Raw genomic sequence first — 20,325 nt, 5'->3', positions numbered from 1 at the left:
GTTGTGTGTATTTTGCACAGTTCTGCCCTTCAAAACAGGACCAGGGCCCAAATTCTGCAAACATTTACATGCATGCTCAACTCTAAGCACTTGAACTAAGTCCAACTGAAGTCAATGCTACCACTCATGTGCTTAAACATTGGTACATACACAAATGCTTGGAGGACTGGAGCCTAAGATGCTAGGCAAATCGCACTGCAAGTTTACTTAGAAAAGAGAACCACAAGAAAAATGTAACTACTAAGCCATATTTGACTTTTGAATAATGTGCATTGTCTCTGGCCTGATGGATCATGCTGATTATGCTTAGCAGCACATTGCTAAGCTTTTAAGCAGCTCTACAGTACTGATAGAACTAGACAGCATGAGCTATCAGTATTGTCCACTAAATGCCTGTATTCTGTTCTTTTCTACTGCTGCACTTAACCTATTTTCTCATGTTCCAGCTACAGTGGACATCTTTTCTGACAGACTCTTAGGGTGTGTCTACATACCAGAGTTTAACTTGAAATATGCTATGCAAATTGAGCAACGTCAATTGTGTAGCTTATTTTGAAATAGCTTATTTCGAAATTGGGAGTGATTACACACCACTTATTTTGAAATAGAGCATTCTTCCTCTGACTTCTCTTATTCCTCGTACAATGAGGGCTGCAGGAGTCAGAGTAAGAAGTCCTCCAGCTTGACAGTATTTTGACATTATTTCGAAATAACGGCTTGCTATGTACATGCAGACACGTTATTTCGAAATAATGCTAGTTATTCCGAAATAATGTAGCTGTGTAGACATACCCTTACAAGAAAATAAAAATAAAACCAACATCTAACCATGTGGTGAGGCTGCCATGTAATACAAACACACATACACATACACTGGTTCTGCTGCATAAGTAGGCTTATATAAGATATTGTGGAGCCTATGCAAGAAGAGTGAATGAAGTAGCTACTGTGATTTTTCCAGACTGCACAGGGATGGGTGACAAACTTCACTGGGCTTTCTGGCTCTTTTCTAAAGTTACAACAACAAAAAAAGCTTCCTGCTTTTCAGAACATAGGCTTTTCAGGGCGTCATCTGTGTCCTTCTAAGACGAGGTGTGCAAGAGGCTGCCAAAGGGCTGGATCTGGCCCCTCCAAGCCACGAGATCGGGCCTGTGGCCACCTTACCAAAACCCTGGCTTAGAGTATGTCTACACTACAACTTTAATTCGAACTAACTTAGTTCGAATTAGTTAATTCGAACTAAGCTAATTCGAACTAACGGATCCAGACTAAAAAACTAGTTCGAATTAGCGTTTTGCTAATTTGAACTAGCATGTCCACATTAAGTGGACCCTGAACTGTGCTTAAGGATGGCCGGAAGCAGTGCCAGCAGGGCATCAGAGGAGGACTTAGAGCGTGGAGATGCTGTCTCAGGCTAGCCGAGGGCTGTGCTTAAAGGGTCCCGACCCCCATCTGGGACAGACAGTTCTCAGGGGTGCCCCGCTTGCAAAGCAGTCCTGGCTTGGAGTGCCTGGACTACCCACACTGGACACATCACACCACTCGGCCATCAGCCTGGCTGCACTTGCCGCAGGCTGCCATCTGGGGAGAGGGGGCAATTGGGGAGCTGCAGGAGAGCTTCCACCTCCAGAAGCCCGCAGAGCCAGCCCAGTCCTCCCCATCGGGGGCTCGTGCCCCATTCCCCCCTCACCTCCTTCCACTTACCCTTCCCTAGCCCCTCTTCTTGATGTACAAAATAAAGATAACGTGTCTTCCAACATTGACTCTGTCTTTATTGAACAAAACTGGGGGAGACTGGGAAAAGGAGGTGGGAGAGGGGAAGAGAGAGGCTGGGAGAGGAGAAGGCAACTAAAATGATCAGGGGTTGGGAACAGGTCCCATATGAACAGAGGCTAAAGAGACTGGGACTTTTCAGCTTAGAAAAGAGGAGACGGAGGGGGGACAGGATAGAGGTCTCTAAAAGTATGAGTGGGGTGGAGAGGGTGCATACAGAAAAGTTCTTCATTAGTTCCCATAAAGAAGAACTAGAGGACACCAAAGAAAAGGAATGGGTAGCAGGCTTCAAACTAGTAACAGAAAGTTGTTCTTCACAAAGCAAAGAGTCAACCTGTGGAACTCCTTGCTGCAGGAGGCTGTGAAGGCTACAACTAGAAAAGAGTTTAAAGAGAAGTGAGATCAAGTCATGGAGGCTGGGTCCATGGAGTGGTATTAGCCAGGGGGTAGGAGTGGTGTCCCTGCCCAAAGTTTGTGGAAGGCTGGAGAGGGATGGCACGAGACAAATGGCTTGGTCACTGTCTTCGGTCCATCCCCTCCAGGGTCCCTAGGGTTGGCGGTTGTCGGCAGACAGGCTACTGGGCTAGATGGACCTTTGGTCTGACCCAGGACGGCCACTGTAAGCTCAGGGCTCAGGGTCGGGGGTCTCACTGGACACCCTTGATTCTCTTGCACACCTGCTCCTGGGGGCCAGGCTGGCAGCTCTCCTGCCCTAGACGGCCACTTTCCTGTGCCTAGTGCGGAGATCGTGGACAAGGTCCACGATGTCTGCACTAGACCAGGCGGGTGCCTTCCTCTTGCGGTCCCGGGCAAGCTCCCGGGAGCCGTCAGCCTGGTCCCGGGAAGTGGGGGAGGGCTGGGGTGCATCGGGTGGGTGGCTCGATCCGTGCCAGGTGCAGGGTCTGCTGGCTGGGTGCTAACAGGCTTGCACCTGGCACGGGCACCATAGCCAGCCCGTGCCCCTTTAAAGGGTCCAGGGCCAGGAGGGGGGCAGACGAGTTTCCCTGGTGTTGGCCAGAGTGGCCACCAGGGAAAGCTGGGGAGGGCTAGCCTCCCACTAGTTCGAATTAAGGGGCTACACACCCCTTAATTCGAACTAGTAAGTTTGAACTAGGCTTAATCCTCGTGGAATGAGGTTTACCTAGTTCGAACTAAGCGCTCCGCTAGTTCGAATTAAATTCAAACTAACGGAGCGCTAATGTAGCGCCTATGAAAGTTAGTTCGAACTAACATCCTGGGGAACCTATCAGGAGGGATGGGCTCTTCCTAAACCAAACTAGAATGCTTGCATGTAAAATTAAAAGGGTCAGAGAAAAGTTTTTAAACTAAAGGCTCAGGAAACATCGATGGGTTGGAAGCACACACAGTTTGGACAGAGATATCCATTAGGAAAGGTTTTATTAAAAGGGATGCTCTATATTCTAGGAAAGAGAAAAGGAAAGTTGTTGCTTAAGTACAGGCAGGAAATGAAGAGAAACAGCCCAACAAAAAGAGTCCCATGAAACTCCATCACATGAAGGCAGACAACTAAAGTATTGACAATTTTTATAAAGGTTTGTATACAAATATCAACAGTCCAAATACAAAGTAAGGATATTAAAGTTAACCCTCAACAGGTGAGGCTTACTGGTTCTGGTTAACTTTGGGCAGGGTGGCAGCTCCAGTCGCACAGGGCCCACCACAGGCAAAACCACCTGGGGAGCAGGCTACAGAGCCCACAGCAAAGCTTCTCCTCTATGAGCGGGGCTGGCCACTCCTGGGGAGGTCGTTTCGCTGCAGCAGCCGCTCCCAGCAGCCCTGCTGGCTGCAGGCTCCGCTGCCCCACAAGCTCTGCTCAGATCCCCTCTAGCTTTCCTGCCCTGCCAGCTGTGGGATCTGGTGCCTCGCAGGTAGGTGCTCCTGCCCCTCGGGCCTTGCCAGCAGGCTCCACTCCAAGCCACCAGCAGCCTCTGCCACTGGGGCTCTCTAGTCCCACAACATCTGTGGTCCTTCCGGAACACAGATGTTGCCAGACCAGAGATTCCCAGACCACAGAGGTTCAACCTGTACTGGTATTAAATGAGGCATTGATAGAACAGGCATCACAGGAACTTAGTGAAAGAATAACAATCCATGTCATTCCTATATTTTGTACCCAGTAATACCAGGGTACAAAATATAGAGGAATGACAGAGTAAATCAGGCAGGTGGGAAAGTGGCACTATATGTTTAAAAAAAAGCATAGACTAAAATACAGTAAAAATCTACCTGCACTATAGAATCTTTATGAATAGAAATTCCATACATGGATAATAAAGGTATATAAACAGGAATATACAACTGACCACCTGACAAGTATGTTAACTCAGGGAGCTAAGAGGCTACAAAAACAGAAAATTCAATCATAATGGGGGATTTCAACTATCCTCATATTAAGTGGAAACATTTCACCTAAGGATGGGATGCAAAGATAACATTTCTAGCTACCATTAATGACTATGTCTTGGAGCAGTGACTATAACTGAACGCCTTAGTAGTAGTGACCATAAAGTAATTAAATGTAATGCCAAAGAAACCCACACACTTCAAAAAGAGGAGCTATGCAAAAATGACGAAGTAAGTTAAATGGAAAATAAAGGAACACACACACACACACACACCCCTAGTAGAGAGTCAAACCAAATGTATCCCTCCAAAAAAAAACAGTTAAGGGGACCAAAAAAGGCCACCATAGCTAAACACAAAAAAGAGGCATTTAGAGACAAAAGGGTATCCTTTAAAAATTAGAAGTCACACCCTAGGCTACGTCTAGACTGCAGGCTTCTTTCGGAAGAAGCTTTTCCAGAAGACATCTTTCAAAAAAACTTCTTCCGAAAAAGAGCGTCCACACATAAAAGCACATCGAAAAAGTGATCTACCTTTTCAAAAGATAGCGTCCACACTGAATGGACACCATCTTGCATTTAAGCTGTGATTACTATGGACAGAGTGGCCACCAGAGCACCTGTGCTTTTTCCTCTTTCCTCTTCTTGCAAAAGAACTCCCTCTTCCCCATCCACACACGCCTTTTTCCAAAAGAGCTCTTTTGGAAAAAGGCTTCTTCCTCATAGAAAGAGGTTTACCAATGTCTGTTCTTTCGAGTTTTTTTTTGAAAGAACGTGATTGCAGTGCGGATGTAAGTGAAGTTTTTTTCATAAATCGGCTCTAGAGTGTAGACATAGCCTTAGTGAGGAAAACAGAAGCACAAACTCTGGCAAGTCAAGTGTAAAAGTATAAATAATCAGAAAAAAAAATAATTTGAAGAGCAACTAGCAAAAGACAAGAAATAATAGCAAACATTTTAAGTCCCTCAGGAGCAGGAAGTAATTTTGTATATGTATCATTTGTTGTGATTTACATTTTGCCTACCTTAACATTAATAGGCAATCTGTCTTACAGGCTTTATCCTTTTACTAACTTTTCTGATCTTGGATAATGGTTTAACAACATGCTCAAATATTCATGATTATCTACTTTTTGGAAGAAAAATTAGTGACTAATACACTTTTTCTACTAAGACCAAGATCTTCATTCTCGATAATATTTTCAATTTAATATATCCTTCACAGCCCATTGATTAATGTACTGCTAGTCTATAATTTTCTTCAAATTAGGTATTTTCTACGCTCCAGAATAAATACTAGTAAATATATTTGCTGACCTTTTAAGGCTGTTAGAGATCAAAAACAAAATTACTTGTTGCAGCCACTGCAAAATAAGTCACTGTTAAAAAATACTACTGATATTCTTCCAAACCAAACCAATTTAAATACTACACAGGGAACAGTGAAATGTCTGAAAGAGACTGATTAATAGACTTCTTTGTGTTGTTTTTAAAATTACAACCAAACTGCAGAAGAGTCCTTTAAAGGTCAAACTGATACTATAGAGGCAAGTAATCTAAAACATCTATGATGAATGAGCTGTTAATTATTTATAACAGTTCAACAGGCAGCTGCTAAAAATTTGTGCAGCTACATAGCATCTTACATTTATAGTGAAGATTTTAAAGTAAAATTATTATACATTAATAAAAAACAGAATATTGAAAAGTACAGTGTGAACATAAGAAGAATACCAGCTACTGTAATAGGAATAGTGAGCTGAGTAAAGCAAATAGAATTTGGCCCTAAAGCTACGTCTAGACTCCACTGCTTTTTCGGGATACTAAAATTATCCCGGAAAAGCATTGCTGCATCCAAGGAACATGCCTGTAATACTGAGGCCTAAAAATCATGGAGTAGAGTGGAAAATTTACTTCTCATGTCTTGCTTACAACATTCCTGTTAATAAATTTCAGAATTATGTTTGCTTTTTTTCAACAGTATCACACTATTGATTCATATTTAGCTTGTGGTCCACTATAACTCCATTTCCACAGTACTCATTCAAGATCCCCTAGTTAAGCCAGGGTGATCTCTTCCATACTTCCTATTTTTCCTATGCAGTGGAATAGTTTGCTCTTGTGCCCTTAATAATGTCTCTTTGAAAAACTGCCAACTTTCTCCAGCTGTTTAACCTCTTAGATTTGCTTCTCATGGGATTTTACCTACCAAGTTCCGGAGTTTGCTACAGTCTGCCTTCTTGAAATCGATTGTCTTTATTTTGCTGTTCTCCCTACTACCATCACTAGAATCACGAACTCTTGTCAATTCATGATCACTTTTACACAAGCTGCCCTTCATTTGCAAATTCTCAACCAGTTGCTCTGTATTTATTAAAATCAAATCTAGAACATCCTCCCTCGATAGCTTTCTTCCACCTTCTGAAATTGTCTCCAATACAATCCAAGAACTTGGTGGATAATCTGTGCCCTATTGTATTGTTTTCCAAACAGATTCCTAGGTAGCTGAAGTCCCCCATCACAACCAAGTCCTGTGATCTGGATGATTTTGTCAGTTGTTTAATAAACTCCTCATCCTACTTCTTCCTGGTTAGGTGTTCTGTAATTGACCCCTACCATGACATCACCCGTGTTTTTTACCCCTTTTATACTTACCCAGAGACTCTTGACAAATCTGTGTCCTATTTCCATGTACACCACAGTCCAAGTCTATACATTTTAATATATAAGACACGGTGAGGAGCCTCTGGCCAGTGGCCCAGAAGAAGCTTGCCAGGGTGAGCCCCTGGAGAACTGCCATCAGAATTAACCAGGCTCCTGTAGCAGGCTTCTGTTGCAGCATCTTTACCTGGACACAAACTTTTTACATTAGATATCCCAATATATTGTAATAATAATGCAAATCTTTAGACCCATGTAAAAAAAACTAAGCAGATTTGATTATTTTTCTGGCAACTGGCAAATCCATAAAAACCCAGCCAGGCTGGTCAAATATCAGTCAGTGGGTAACCCTGTGCATAACAGTGCTCCAATATGCTAGCATCCGCTTGTCCTTTCCTAATGATGGTGGAATCAATAGTTCCAATGGAGCAAAAGGGTAACTGATCACCTGGATGGAATATTCTGCAAAAAGTCACACCTTAACTGACTCCATCAGCCTCTGAGTTTTCAAGTCCTGTAAGCTTTTTCAGCTTTATGCTAATCCTGTGCCAGGGCTACTAATATAACCAGTCAATGACCAGTTCCTACACAAAGCTGAAGCGTTCACCAATAATCTCTCTCCATGCCCCTGCACTGGAGCTGATCCAAGTTTCAATGGGAGAATAGGACCTCCTCTTTCCTAGCACTCCTACAGATACAAGGTGTCAAAAGAGGTAAGGGATGGGGCCTGCCCCCTAACCTCTCACTACACTGGACAACAGGGAGAGTTCATAAAAGTAGTAAAGCAGTATGTGCTGGCTGGGAGCCCCTAGAAGAGAACCTAGATGGGTCTCTCTCTGCCACTTCCTGAACTCCTAAAACAGAAAACAGCTAACCTTTTGGAATTCCCACTTGCTAGTGGTCAACACAGCTTCTAATTAGTCTTTGAACACTAGAGAACTAATTCTTGGTGACTTTATGAAAAACTGTAGAAGAAGGCAAGGCCTTGAACTGAGACAGTAAGTTCAAGCATCATGTCATGTTAGATGACCATCTTTCTGTTGCAAGCCAAGGATGTGATTTGGCAATGAGGCTTTTACAGTTAAAGTGCTACATCCCTTTTGATCCTGCCGTGAGGACCTCACAACTGCAACACTTGTCCTCAGGACCACATGCCTCAATTACTGAAATCCCTGCTTAGCAGGGTGTCTCTAGTGCTCGCAGATTGTTCAGAAAGGCAGCCAGGACAATACATATGCCCTCTGGATAAAGCTACTGTTACCATGAAAGGGCCACCCTGTGTGCTTCTCATCAGCTGCCTGCGGCAGTGAATTGATTTTAAGATAGCACAGTTGATTTTTAAAGGCCTTAATAGTGTCAGAGTCAGTTTTAAGAGATGTCTCATCCTTCAGCCTCAGCTTAGGGGGTCTCTGCAGTCACGCACTATCTATTCTTTAAATGACCTATCTCTGGTTCTTAAGGTGGATCTAAAATATGCTTCACCCTAAAATCCATTTCCATCATCTCTCCCTGACTTTTATAAAACTCCTTAAAACTCCTTGCCATGAAGGTTTATTTGTTACTGTAAGAATTAGGGATTACTATTCATGAGTCTCTGTCCTTCTGCACATTTTTCTTTTGTTTTTTCTAGATCTCGACTACTTTTATTTTTTTCAAAGGTAGTTCTACTATTTTAATGACTTTAATTATGGCAATGTTTTAATGATGTAAAGTTCTTTTAGTTATTTATTAGTATCATCATTAGATGAGGCAAAATCCAGGAAGCAGCACAATGCAACATTTCTAAGTGGTTTCAAAAGGAATAATGGTTTCATCAGCTCTGGGCAAATGCAAAAGACCACAGAAGAGTGAGCGCCTGGAGTAGCACTGTTCAAAGTAAGTACTGTGTCTACACTGTCAATAGACAGGTTACAATGAATGAAAAGATTTCATAAAGTCACACAGAACGAGTGTGTCTGAAAAATACCATTATCTCCAGATCAAATGTGCTGCATTAATATATGTCTTCCTTAATATGAAGTTCATTTTGTATTTATACAAGCACACATGCTCCATGTTAAGGCTGTATTTAAAATACTTTAGAAAAAAGGGATATGTTAATTATATAACAATATACGGCCAACATACAATATATTGTTTAGTACTATTAATTCCATATTTATATATGAACCAATGTGTCACAACAATTCAATTGTAATTTCTTATTGTAAATGATCAAAACATAAATAATTGAATTGCCCCATCCAAGAAAAACCAAAAATCCATTCCTGAAACGAACAACACTGCTCATGGCTAGTTCCAAACAAACCTCATCTTGCATATAGAGAATAAACTAGACTCATTTTCTGTAGTCACTAAGGGTATGTCTATACCGCACTCCTCCTTCAAGAAAGGAATGCAAATGCAGCTGAGCGAAATTGCAAATGAAGTGCAGGTTTGAATTTCTCATGCTTCATTTGCATCATCACGTCCGGGCGCTATTTCAAAATACCCTATTTAGAAAAAAGAAATACAGTCTAGACATGGTTATTTCGAAAGAAAACCCTTCTTTTGAAATTACCCTTAAACCTCATTTTATAAGGAGTAAGGGTAATTTCGAAAGAAGGGTTTTCTTTCAAAATAACTGCGTCTAGATTGCATTTCTTTTTTTGAAATAGGGTATTTTGAAATAGCTCTCGGACGCGATTATGCAAATGAAGCACGGGAAATTCAAATTCGTGCTTCATTTGCAATTTCGCTCAACTGCATTTGCATTCTTCTCTCGAAAGAGGAATGAAGTGTAGACATACCCTAACAAGCCAAACCTCAGAAACTACAGGAGCATGGTTTGTCAGCACTTTTGAGAGAAAACGTTATAATCCCACTTCAGTTATGTCTATACAGCAGTGTTATTTCGAAATAACTGACATTATTACAAAATAACATTAACCACGTCTACACTACAAGCAGTTATTTCAACATAACATGGAAGTAATGTTAAGCCAGAGAACTTTTTACTCCAACTCCTGTAGCCCTCTTTTTATAAGGAGTAAGGGAAGTCAGAGGAAGAGTGCTCTACCTCGGACTTCCTGTTGTGTAGACAGGCCCAAAAGCTGAAATAAGCTATTTCGACTTAAGCTACGCGATTGACATAGCTCAAGTTGCATAGCTTATTTTGGCTTTAGACCTGCAGTGTAGACATGACCTTACTGTTTAGCTGTACTTTCTATACAAATATGCATATCACATTATTAAGAAGCAAAAGAATATCTCATCAAGTACTGGAGCTATTCAGAGTAAGGAGTTTAATGCCATTTCATTTACAATATACAGTTTTAATTTTTAGAATGCGAGGCAGTGTTCATCCTGCAAATTTTCATAAGAAGCATGGTAACCACCAAGGAAGAATGCAGTCTATTTAATTTATACTCTTAACTTTCTCTATCAATAGGAGACTTCCCCAATGTCATTCAGTTTCCCCTTTCCACCACTATAAGATACTCCCTCTTTTTGCCCTGCCCCTCAAACATAATTCTACCTGTACTCTACTCACAGCTTCCTCAACCTTCCCACAATTTTTGACATTGATGATCATCCCCTTCTCCAGGACATTCTCTCCTCCCTTGGCTTTCATTACTTCTAACATTTCCATTTGCCCTTTTGGTGTATCTTTTGGAGATTTCTCTTTCACTCCCTCTGCAAAGGACCTACAGGGCTTTGTCCTTGTCTACTCTTCTGCTTGGCTTTACCCAACCTCATTCATTCACTCAAATTTAACTATCATCTTTATTCTGATGGCGTGCAAATCTATTTCTCTCTGTCTGACCTGTGTCTCTGACCAGTCCCATATATCTAAATTTCTTTCTCTGAGGTTTCATCCTTGATGGGTCACTGACAACTCAAGCTGAATATGGCTCATGCAGTGCAGAACATGGGATATTTAAAACTACACTGAGCACAAAACAAGAAGGAATCATTTATAACATGGTTCGTCTCAGATAAATGACATCATGGGGTCCTGTGGCTATTGTCTCTCAGGCCATGTCTACACTACACGTAATATTGAAGCAGCTGCAGTCGATCTTCCAGGGTTCAAATTAGCAGGTCTAGTGAAAACATACTAATTCAAACTGAGAGGGGTGCTCCCGTTGATGCCAGTAGTCCTGCTTTTACGAGGAGTAAGGGAAGCTGAAGGGAGAGTGTGCTCCTTTAGACTTCCTGCAGTGTGGCCAGTGCCAAAATTTGAGTTAGGATTACTTTGCCTTAAGCTGTGCAATTAATGTAGCTGAAGTTGCGTATCTTAATTCGAACTTATCCCCTAGTGTAGACCAGGGCTCGGTGATTTCCATATTAAAGGTGTTGATCTTAAAAGTAAAATGATGGGGGATGAGCCTTAATAGCTTGGCTCTTAGAGAATTTCTTATGTGTATTTTGCTATGATTTCCTAGGCTGTTTTCACTGTTTGTATTAAACTACTTTTTTATTAGGTATTTTAAACTTCAAACATTTAATGCTCATCTTATCTTAAATTGGAGCAATGATTTAATTATTTGACCTCTAACCAGGAAAAGGTTTTGAGTGACATACATGCATTAAGCCCACACTATTATTATAAAATTAGCTACGTATATTACGAATGTTTTCACAGGAGAAAATTACATGTCTCTGCAGAATGTTTTACAGAAAAGACATTTATACAAGAGTGTTACCTCAGAAGTGACACCATATGGTCCTGCACTTCAATTTGCAAGAAATACTAAGTGTAAAATAAAACATACTCAAGTCTTTCTGACAAGCTACTGCCCTGTGAACCTTAAAATATACACATATTTCAGGGAGACAATAATCAGAGCAATCTAATTAAGAAACAGATCATTAGAAGACTATCAAAGGTGTTGGTAAATCATGCTCAGGACACATAACCTGATGTTTGCACTAGTTTTTATGCAGAATTAAAATAGTAATAGACCTCATCTGAGATTTAAAATAAAGGATGATTTACAGAGATTAAATTTCATTCAAACAGACTTTATAATAAATAGTCCCATTAAAGATTGAATATTAAACACCGCAGGAACTTACAGTAATTGCAGTATCTTTCTGTACATACACTAGGAGAGGCTACAGTACTGTACCAATCACTTCAGAGTGGAAAATATTGACAAATGGGTGTCCAAATTCCTTAGGCAGCCATGAAAATCTCAATCTTAACTGCAAATTGTGCCCATTGTAAGTGGTTTTAGAAATGAACATTTAGACTGCAATTCATTACGTAACCATCCTGTATAAAATAGAGATGTAAAATCTGGAGCTGTCCCTGCCTATGGTGGACCCCCATGGAGATAGAGCAAAACCCTTCCCACTAGTTAACTGGAACCAGTAAGCATCCCTGGTTAACTGGTCACATCTTCAGTACAAAAAATGACTGTGGGTGTTCTTTCCCAGAGCTTCTTTCAGATCTATGGCCACCCCTTCATACAAATTTCAACTTACCATTCCACCAAGCTAGTGCATGCCATAAACATCAACAGCAGTGATCTACCTGCCAGAAATATGTCGACGCTGCAGAGAACACTGACCCCACCCAGCTTGGAAGAGGCTAATAAGCTCCAGCCTCCACATCTGCCAGGGTCACAGTGTTCTGCCGTTTAGACTACACAGATGTGAATTAAAATATGCATACAAGAGCTGTGTAATAAGTTCCTAGGCGGATGCTGCAGGCGCGACTGGAAAGGTACCCACTTCATGATAATGTAGTCCTCTTTAAACAGGACTATATTAACTTAAACTACTTACCTTTTCATACCACCCATGCCAGACATATGGGCGAGCTACAGTTCAGCACTATGGTGTACTCTGCAATTCACATTTCTTTAGTCCGAACAACAGGGCAAGGTAGACACAGCTTTAGACACCCATCACAGAGAATTAAACATGCTACATCTCACCTCCTCCTGCCCACCAGTATGTTTGCAAAGATGTCACTGTATTGGATGAAATCAATGGCCAGACTGATAATACTGTTGCACAGTCTTATAGTAAGTCAGTTTGAAACAAAACACACACACAAATCAGGCTTGAACACAACATTTTGAAGTCTGTGCTCTTTTGTTTCTCCTTAGGTTAGCAATCTCTGGCTGATGCACAACTGATTAATACAATCAACTTTCTTTGCCAGAAGTTGACTATAGTCATAGTACAAAGCCTAATGTTGTAGCACTATACTGTAACTTGAAAAAAACACGTCACGAGAAACAAGATCAGAAATTAAATCTCCCTTTGCAAACATGATCACAGCATGTAATCCCTTCACCAATTTTTATGTAAAGCTTCAGTCCTTTGTTTATTAAGATGTTTTGGGGAGAGAGGTTCTTAAATTGCATTTTTTTTTTTTACTTGTGAGCAAGGATCTTTAAGAGAATCTCATTACAAGCATACCAGGTTTTCTGCATCAAAAATAAAATAGTTGTTTAGTTTCCCTTTTGCCCAGCAAAAATGAGGTCTCTACAGAAAGTGGATTTCAAAAGGAAACAAACTGATAATGTTGGTATCATGATAATGATGAAAAATTAGTTTTTCTGTACATGACAGGAAAGCTTTATTTCGCCTAAGATATCAGTTTAGAAAGACCTATAAAGGAATGCTGTGTTGCTAAGTGGACACTGCATGGGCCTGGGCCTCAGGATATATGGGTTCCATGCCTAGCTTGGCCTTGCCAGATGCTTTCACCAAAAATCCCAAACATGTCAAAAAAAAAAAAAAAAAAAAACAGGAGACCAAACTTAGCTGAACAACAACAACAACAAAAAACCAAGCAGACAAAAGTTGTTGACCAAAAAATAAAAAAGGCCCTGCGCCTTTAAGAATCCCCTCGCTCCTCGTTTCCTCCCACCCATGCCAGACACAGCAGGGGAAGATTGTCCCCACTGGCCTTCTGTCTGAGAAACATTTTACATGTCTGGTATTTTCTGGGTTTTTTTACCGGACAGGGCCAGAGAAAACAGACTGGGCGAAAACCGGACACCTGGCAACCCTATTACTCCTAGGTGATCTTGGGCAAGTCACTTCCCCTCTCTCAGCCTCAGATCCCCCTTCTGTATTACACAGATAATGATTCTGACTTCCTTTATGAAGGACTTTGAATTTGACTGGTGAAAAGTGCTACGTCTGAGAAGCTGACTAACTTACATTTATCAGTTCTCCCACAGCTCTAGCTAAACATCAAGACTTGGACCCTGCAACAACTTAAGTACATACATAACATTATGCAGGCAAGCAGTCCCACTGAAATCCACACTCACAAAACAAAGTTATGCAATGCTGGTGTGATGGCAACCATCTCAGGGACTTAACATGAGTTTCTACAGCTAGTGCTTAGAAGATAAGGCCCCTAGATGACACTGTAATAGACTCAAAGCCTCATTCATGCAGGCACAGAGGGCGTTCTGGAACACACATGCAGAGCACTGTGCATCGGCAGATGTGAATGCTGATATCTGCAGCTCATTTTTGCAGCTACAGATGCAGATGCACATTTTGATCCTCGCAGGGCTCCATACACTAAGGATGTGAATGTTTAATGGGATAACTGGTTAGAGCTGGAGCATCCCCATGCCCACTGTGGGCAGGGAACTGCACCAGCCCCGCAGGGCTCGCCACGGACAGGAGACACTCCAGCCTAACCAGAGCACCCTTGGTCCACAGCACACCCAGACCAGGGCAGGGGCACAGCCCTGCTACGTGGCATCCCCACTCAAGCCTGACCAAAGTGCTGTGCCCCCCACACCCTGTTTAATTAGTTAATCAGTTAAAAATAATGTTTAACCAGTTAACCAATTAAACATTACAGTTAACTGGTTAACCAATTAACCAGGATTTTACATGCTTCTACACACAAGCACACACAGATTAGGCCTATGTACAGTCTTTGCAGAACTGGGGCCTGCAAAAAGAGGAGAGGATTTTCTGATAGATCATCACAGCAAGCAAGGCACAGATGTATAAAACAATCAAAGCTACAGTGCCTCACTCACCCAGGCCAGTGCAACTGTTTCTATCCAGAAGACTGCAGCATTCACTTGTCCTGACAGCAGCTCAACAGGACTCTGATGAGTGCAGCACTGAGTTTACACATTTAGATTCAGAGCAAGCAAATTTAAAATCTGAGGATATGTACTGGGGCTGGAGCAGGCAGGCAGATCTACTACCACTGCTGATTGCCAGCAGATTCATTAACGAGATTATTCTGGTGACCAATTTAGTAGGGATTTTCAGTCCCTTCCTTTGCCAGATGATCTGTTTAAATACCGTGTAGACATAACCTTGGGAAGGATAGATACTACATTGTACATTTATTTCCATGGCTACTCAATCTCAGTTTTCTGCCCAATACTTTTTAAAAAAAATAAATTTACAAAACAAGAACAATTGAACAACAGAAGATACAGGAGCTGAACTGCTATAATGGGCCCATTCCACCAGGTCAGGGATGCTTCCAGCGTGGTGTGCAGTCCCCTGATCTTTCAGGGAACTGAAGAACCCAAGGAGCTCCCAAGAACTACACAGCACCTTGAAAAGGCAGGTCCTAATAAGCCTGTGAAAAATAATAGCACGCCCTGTAAAATGCCAAGGATTATCGGAATAATTATCACTGCAACCTTGCTTCCATGCATCGATTTATTGAACTGATGGAAGCAGAAACTATGACAAAACCTGTAATATAAACCAGCTCTCAGCAATCTCTGTTACAGGAAACAGACAAACCTTCCCATCAATGTTTTAAAAGAATTTCTGCTCACAGTGCAGGATTAGAAGACATTACTACTTACAGTATTAAGTGCTTGATCCAGATGAAATTAACCCACGCAGCTGCAGTCTCCCAGAAACTCTGTGGAATTTGCATTAATCCCATGGCTAGACTCAGCCCTGGATTTGCCAAAATAATCCAGCATGATTGAAAGCCCATAATGAGTTCTGCAGTTGGGTAGCGTGTTCCCAAAAGGGGCAGCACGGATCATGGTTTGAGCACTTATTTAACATAACCCTATGGCAGCCTTTGCCAATGGGCTTTTCTGCATCCCACCCCCAACTTAATTTAAAGCTGCCTTCCAAAGGAAAATTCTTTAGCATGCCCTTTCTCCAGATTGTATTCTCTGGAGCACAGCTGTCCCTGATGGCACAGGCAGGAGCAAGTAACATTTCCTATGCCAGTAAGGATGAACTGAACCCAACAGCTGCCACTGTGAAAGAAATACCCTATTTTATTCCCCAAGCCCACATAATCCCTTTCTTTAAAGCAGACCCCCTGGGTTTTGTTCTTATTTATGCTGAAACTCCTTTGCACTGCCAGAGCAGTCTAAATAAGACTCAGACATTCTGACTGCCTCCCTTCATTGTCATGCATGGGAATCAGGCTCATGATAGTGATGTTGGAAGAATCGCACAACAGATATGCAGGACATACCCTGATATCCTTCTGCAGGGGATGCGTCATCATGAACTGAGGAAGAACTTTAAGAGGAGTTGTGGCCAAATGTTCCTGTTCTGCTCTGGCCGACCTGTGAAGCTCTCTCCTGAAGTTAACAAAAGCTGCTTTGATAAAGAACTGTCCATAGGTGTAAAGTCCCCAGAATTGGCCTAAACCTCCTGTGTTCTTGATATACTCAAACCATCTCCTGATATTGGGCTGCTGCTGCCCTCTCTAAGGCCAGGTCTACACTAAGCCTGGAAAGTCGGGTTAAGGTATGCAATTCCAGCTACATAAAATACATAAAAGGGAGGCCAACAGAAGCAAACCCTCCTGTCAGCTTCCATTACTCCACTGCCAGGACTTCTGGTGCTGATCAGAACCACCCTCAGCATTCGATTTAATAGGTCTTAACTAAACTTGCTAAATTGAATGCCAGAAGATCAATCTCCAGCGCAGCCTGTTAGCCATCTACCTCTGTCCTGATTTGTGCTCCATTCTTCCATCAGCCTGTCATAGTGCAAGAAGCACTGCAAAATCGAAAGAGACAAATGAAGAAAATGTCACCGGTCTGTCTAGTAGCTTCATATCAACTGCCCCTCCCACTTATGATGATATTGGTCACCGTGAGAAGGAAGGAAGAGATGTTGGATGAGTCTTAGTGCTTTGATTTAAGGAGCTCCTCATTCTCTAGGACACACCATTTCTCATTGTTAATGCTGCTTGTTTTAACTCTTTGCATTTTTCCCACTCTGGATAATGAAAACCAACTAATAGTTTCACTCTGGATTACAGTCTCCTTTCAGTCAATTTCAATGTCATGTTCTCATTCATTAGTTCATTGTATTTTGTGGTTAAAAAACAATTCAGATAATTTTGGGGGGAACAGAGGACAGTACTTATATTTCTACTTGAGTTTTATGTAAATTCACTCAAATGATTTGAAGTTTGTAAAAGCATGCTATTAAAATCTTTAATTTGGGGGCAAATTTCACCTATTTCATACTATTTTTCCATAATGCAGATATCTGCCATCTCATAGTAAAGAAATGATAATTAAAACTAATATCTAAAAGCAATCTACTGACAAATAAATCTCTTTGAAATGTAACTATATTAAACAAGAAATAAAAAGAGATTTGCCATATTAATAAAACATTGAACTCTTGCACAATTGTACATTCAAACCAATATTTTGTTCTCAAAGCAAAAAAATATTGATTTCACATTGCAATATAATTCAGTCATTCAAACAACACCCTTTTCCAAATGGATATCAGAATTCTTCCAGCAACTGAGTTTGTCAGATTTAAAAAAAAACCCTTCTGATGACAGAGTACCAGAATAAAAATGTGTTGTCCTGGTAACAGACTCATAGCTTCACAATCTACAGTATGCTCTTCCAAGTGGTTGTTGATAAATGTTTACATGCATATTAAAAAAGACCTCTGTTTGATTTGAATTGTTGCATAAATGCCAAGAAATAGGATAACAGAGCTCCCTTTATGCAGCATTTCTTTTTGCTGTTAGACAGCCACAAGTATCTTTTCTGTCTCCTTTGGATCTGCAACCTACATATAAGAGCTGGACTGTGATCAACACAAAGAGTTGGCATCATCCAAGTAATTCTCAACAAAGTCAGGATGACTGGGTGTTTTGAGTTGACATAACTCTCAGATCCAAGATTCCAAAACAGTCTCATCAGTCATTTTTGTGTTTTCAGTTAATCCAGGGATTCAACTTGAGTACAATTTTTCAGTATATTCTAAAAGATAGGCAATCTCATTTTCCATTTTATTACTTTGATATTGAAGTAGTAAGAGATATAAATGCCGATTCCCAAAAGCTAACAGAGCTTGGTTGAATATATCCAAGTTGCAGTGAGTCTCTCCAAACTACACACATGCGCTGTAGTAGCAACTAGATGAAATGTAACATTCAGCATATTGATTGCAGGATGTATCAGGTCTCATTTCTTAGCAAGTTCCAACAAGGAATAAATTAAAGAATACTAAGCACCTGTACCTGGCGGAGACACTGATTCTGGTGTCTTCTGATGTTTAGTTAAGACTGCGGAGCCTTTGGTCTTGGTGGTTCGAGATCTGGTTAGGAAAAAAAACTTTGTTGGAATGCTTTGCTTTTATGTTTTATTATTTTTATGGATTTAATAATGTAGCAAATCCTAAAATGGTTCAAGGTCCAACAACAAATGAAAACAGTGACTAAAATAGCAAGTTAATGATGTCATTCAAAAAAGCGCTGCAAGAAGAACTTTAGAATGTTCCAATTTTAGCCCCTCTGCATTCGTTTCAACAGTTTTAGTTTGCCAGGTTTTGTTTCACTAACTCCAGTGAAATACTACATAATCTATAGTTAGACAATATTTTCCTGAAATATATCTTAGTGTTCCTAGTACTGACCTCAGACAACAAAAATCATAGGATAGATTTTTAACAATCTTTAGATTCATCCACTGTAGAACTCTGTACTAAAAGACTTCTAAACCAACATAGGATGTAAATTAGCACATTATCCCAGCTTTCTGCAGAGTTTGTTTAGATGTGAGTTACACAGTAACAAAGCACTTCAGTCATGCTTCAGAAAGCACCACAGATGTTAATTCTTAGCTGTAAATCTACATTTCTAAAACGTGCAGGTAATGATCAAGGCAGAACTAGGGATGCTAAATATTGGTTAATTGAACAGTCAATTAACCTAATGAATTCTTATCAGTTACTCAACTATTCTATAGTCCCCGGGGGTGGGGCCGGCAGCAAGTGTGCTCCAGCCTCGCTCCTGAGGAGCTCCCCACCATCCCACACTTTGTATCAGAAGAGGCAGCACAGGGTGTCAGGCAGGGGCTGGTCCCCGAGGGGAACCAGTTTAAAAACCAGATCCCCTGGTGGACCAGCTGCATGTCGCCCCGCACTGCTGCCTCTGATACAGACCCAGAACCAGCATGAGCCATAACTGATACAGGCTGCTGGCTCAGTTATGCTAAAAAAATTACTGGCGGTGTATGGGTGGGTGGGAGGGAAGGTATGTAGTCTATAGCATTAATCGATAAGCTTTTGCTTATCTGTAAATCAAATACACTATTACATCCCTAGGCAGAACTTTAAAATCTATAAGCCCATGAAAAAAGGTAAACTGAAGGAAACACAGCAATGCAGCCATAGCCATTTGGTCATGAAGCCAAACATTTGGAAGCATATGGAAGGTAAAACTAGTTTGGATGATTATATGGAAGTAGTTAAGCATTTAAGCTTTAAATCTAAACTATGTCATAAGAGTTCTGGGAAAATTACTAAGTGCTTCCCAAGATCACAAAGTCTTTTAAATGTGTAATGGGTCGTATTTACTTACTATTTACTAGTTCATATTAGGGATGTAAAATCCCGGTTATAAATGTTAACAGTTTAAACAGAATGTTAAACATTCCATTTAACCAGTTAACCAGGATCCTGCAGTGCGGTGGGCCTGGCTGGCTAGAACAGCCCCCAAATTGGGCTGCCAATTAAGCGATTGCCAGCAAGCATCACCCAGTTATTGGATACCCATTAACATCCCTCATTCATATTTGCTTTATTATGATGTCTATCTCAAGGCTCACTTTGATTAGCCTTGAATTAACTGTAATACATTTCTATTATCTCTAACAATGTTTTATATGCTTCTGTGTTTGACTAATCTGAACAGAACCCTAAAATCATACTACATTTCTACAGAACTGCACTATAAATGTTGCAGTCTCTTCTCCTCCATCACCCCATATTATTTGTACTACATTTCAGGATAACTTAAATGAAAATTCACACCAATCAGAAAAAGAGAAACTCAGTAAACTTTCGCCATTTGTGGTAGATGTGTTCCTGGCACCACCGCAAATTGTGAAATCCACAAATACTGAGGGCTGCAGCTCCCAGCAACTGTGGTGAGCTCCCTGCAGTTCCCAGGTCCCACGGTGAGCTCCCCATAGCTCCCGAAACTCACTGCAGCTGCTGGGAGCTGTGGGGTATGCACCATGGAGGCCAGGAGCTGTGGTGAGCTCCGCACAGCTCCTGGTCACCAGTTACCCATGGCT

The 20,325-nt window shown here is 41.2% G+C and overlaps 1 protein-coding gene across 5 annotated transcripts in view; it reads right to left on the bottom strand.

The window, feature by feature from the left end:
- The window catches only part of CCDC85A (coiled-coil domain containing 85A), a 162,514-nt gene that overhangs the window by 116,413 nt on the left and 25,776 nt on the right, over positions 1–20,325 (bottom strand). The window contains exon 3 of one of the 5 annotated variants that reach the window (XM_025184185.3): positions 13,628–18,343. The exons of the other annotated variants lie outside the window; for them this stretch is intronic. Within the exon in view, the coding sequence (XP_025039970.1) occupies positions 18,306–18,343 (38 nt within the window). The 3' untranslated portion in view covers positions 13,628–18,305. Of the gene's footprint in view, positions 1–13,627; positions 18,344–20,325 lie in introns of those variants that run through there. 5 annotated transcript variants of the gene reach the window in all.

The sequence above is a fragment of the Pelodiscus sinensis genome, chromosome 3, assembly GCF_052426305.1.
Source record: "Pelodiscus sinensis isolate ZL-2025 chromosome 3, ASM5242630v1, whole genome shotgun sequence".
In the NCBI taxonomy this organism is placed as follows: Eukaryota; Metazoa; Chordata; order Testudines; family Trionychidae; genus Pelodiscus; species Pelodiscus sinensis.
This window is presented reverse-complemented; position numbering and strand designations above follow the sequence as displayed.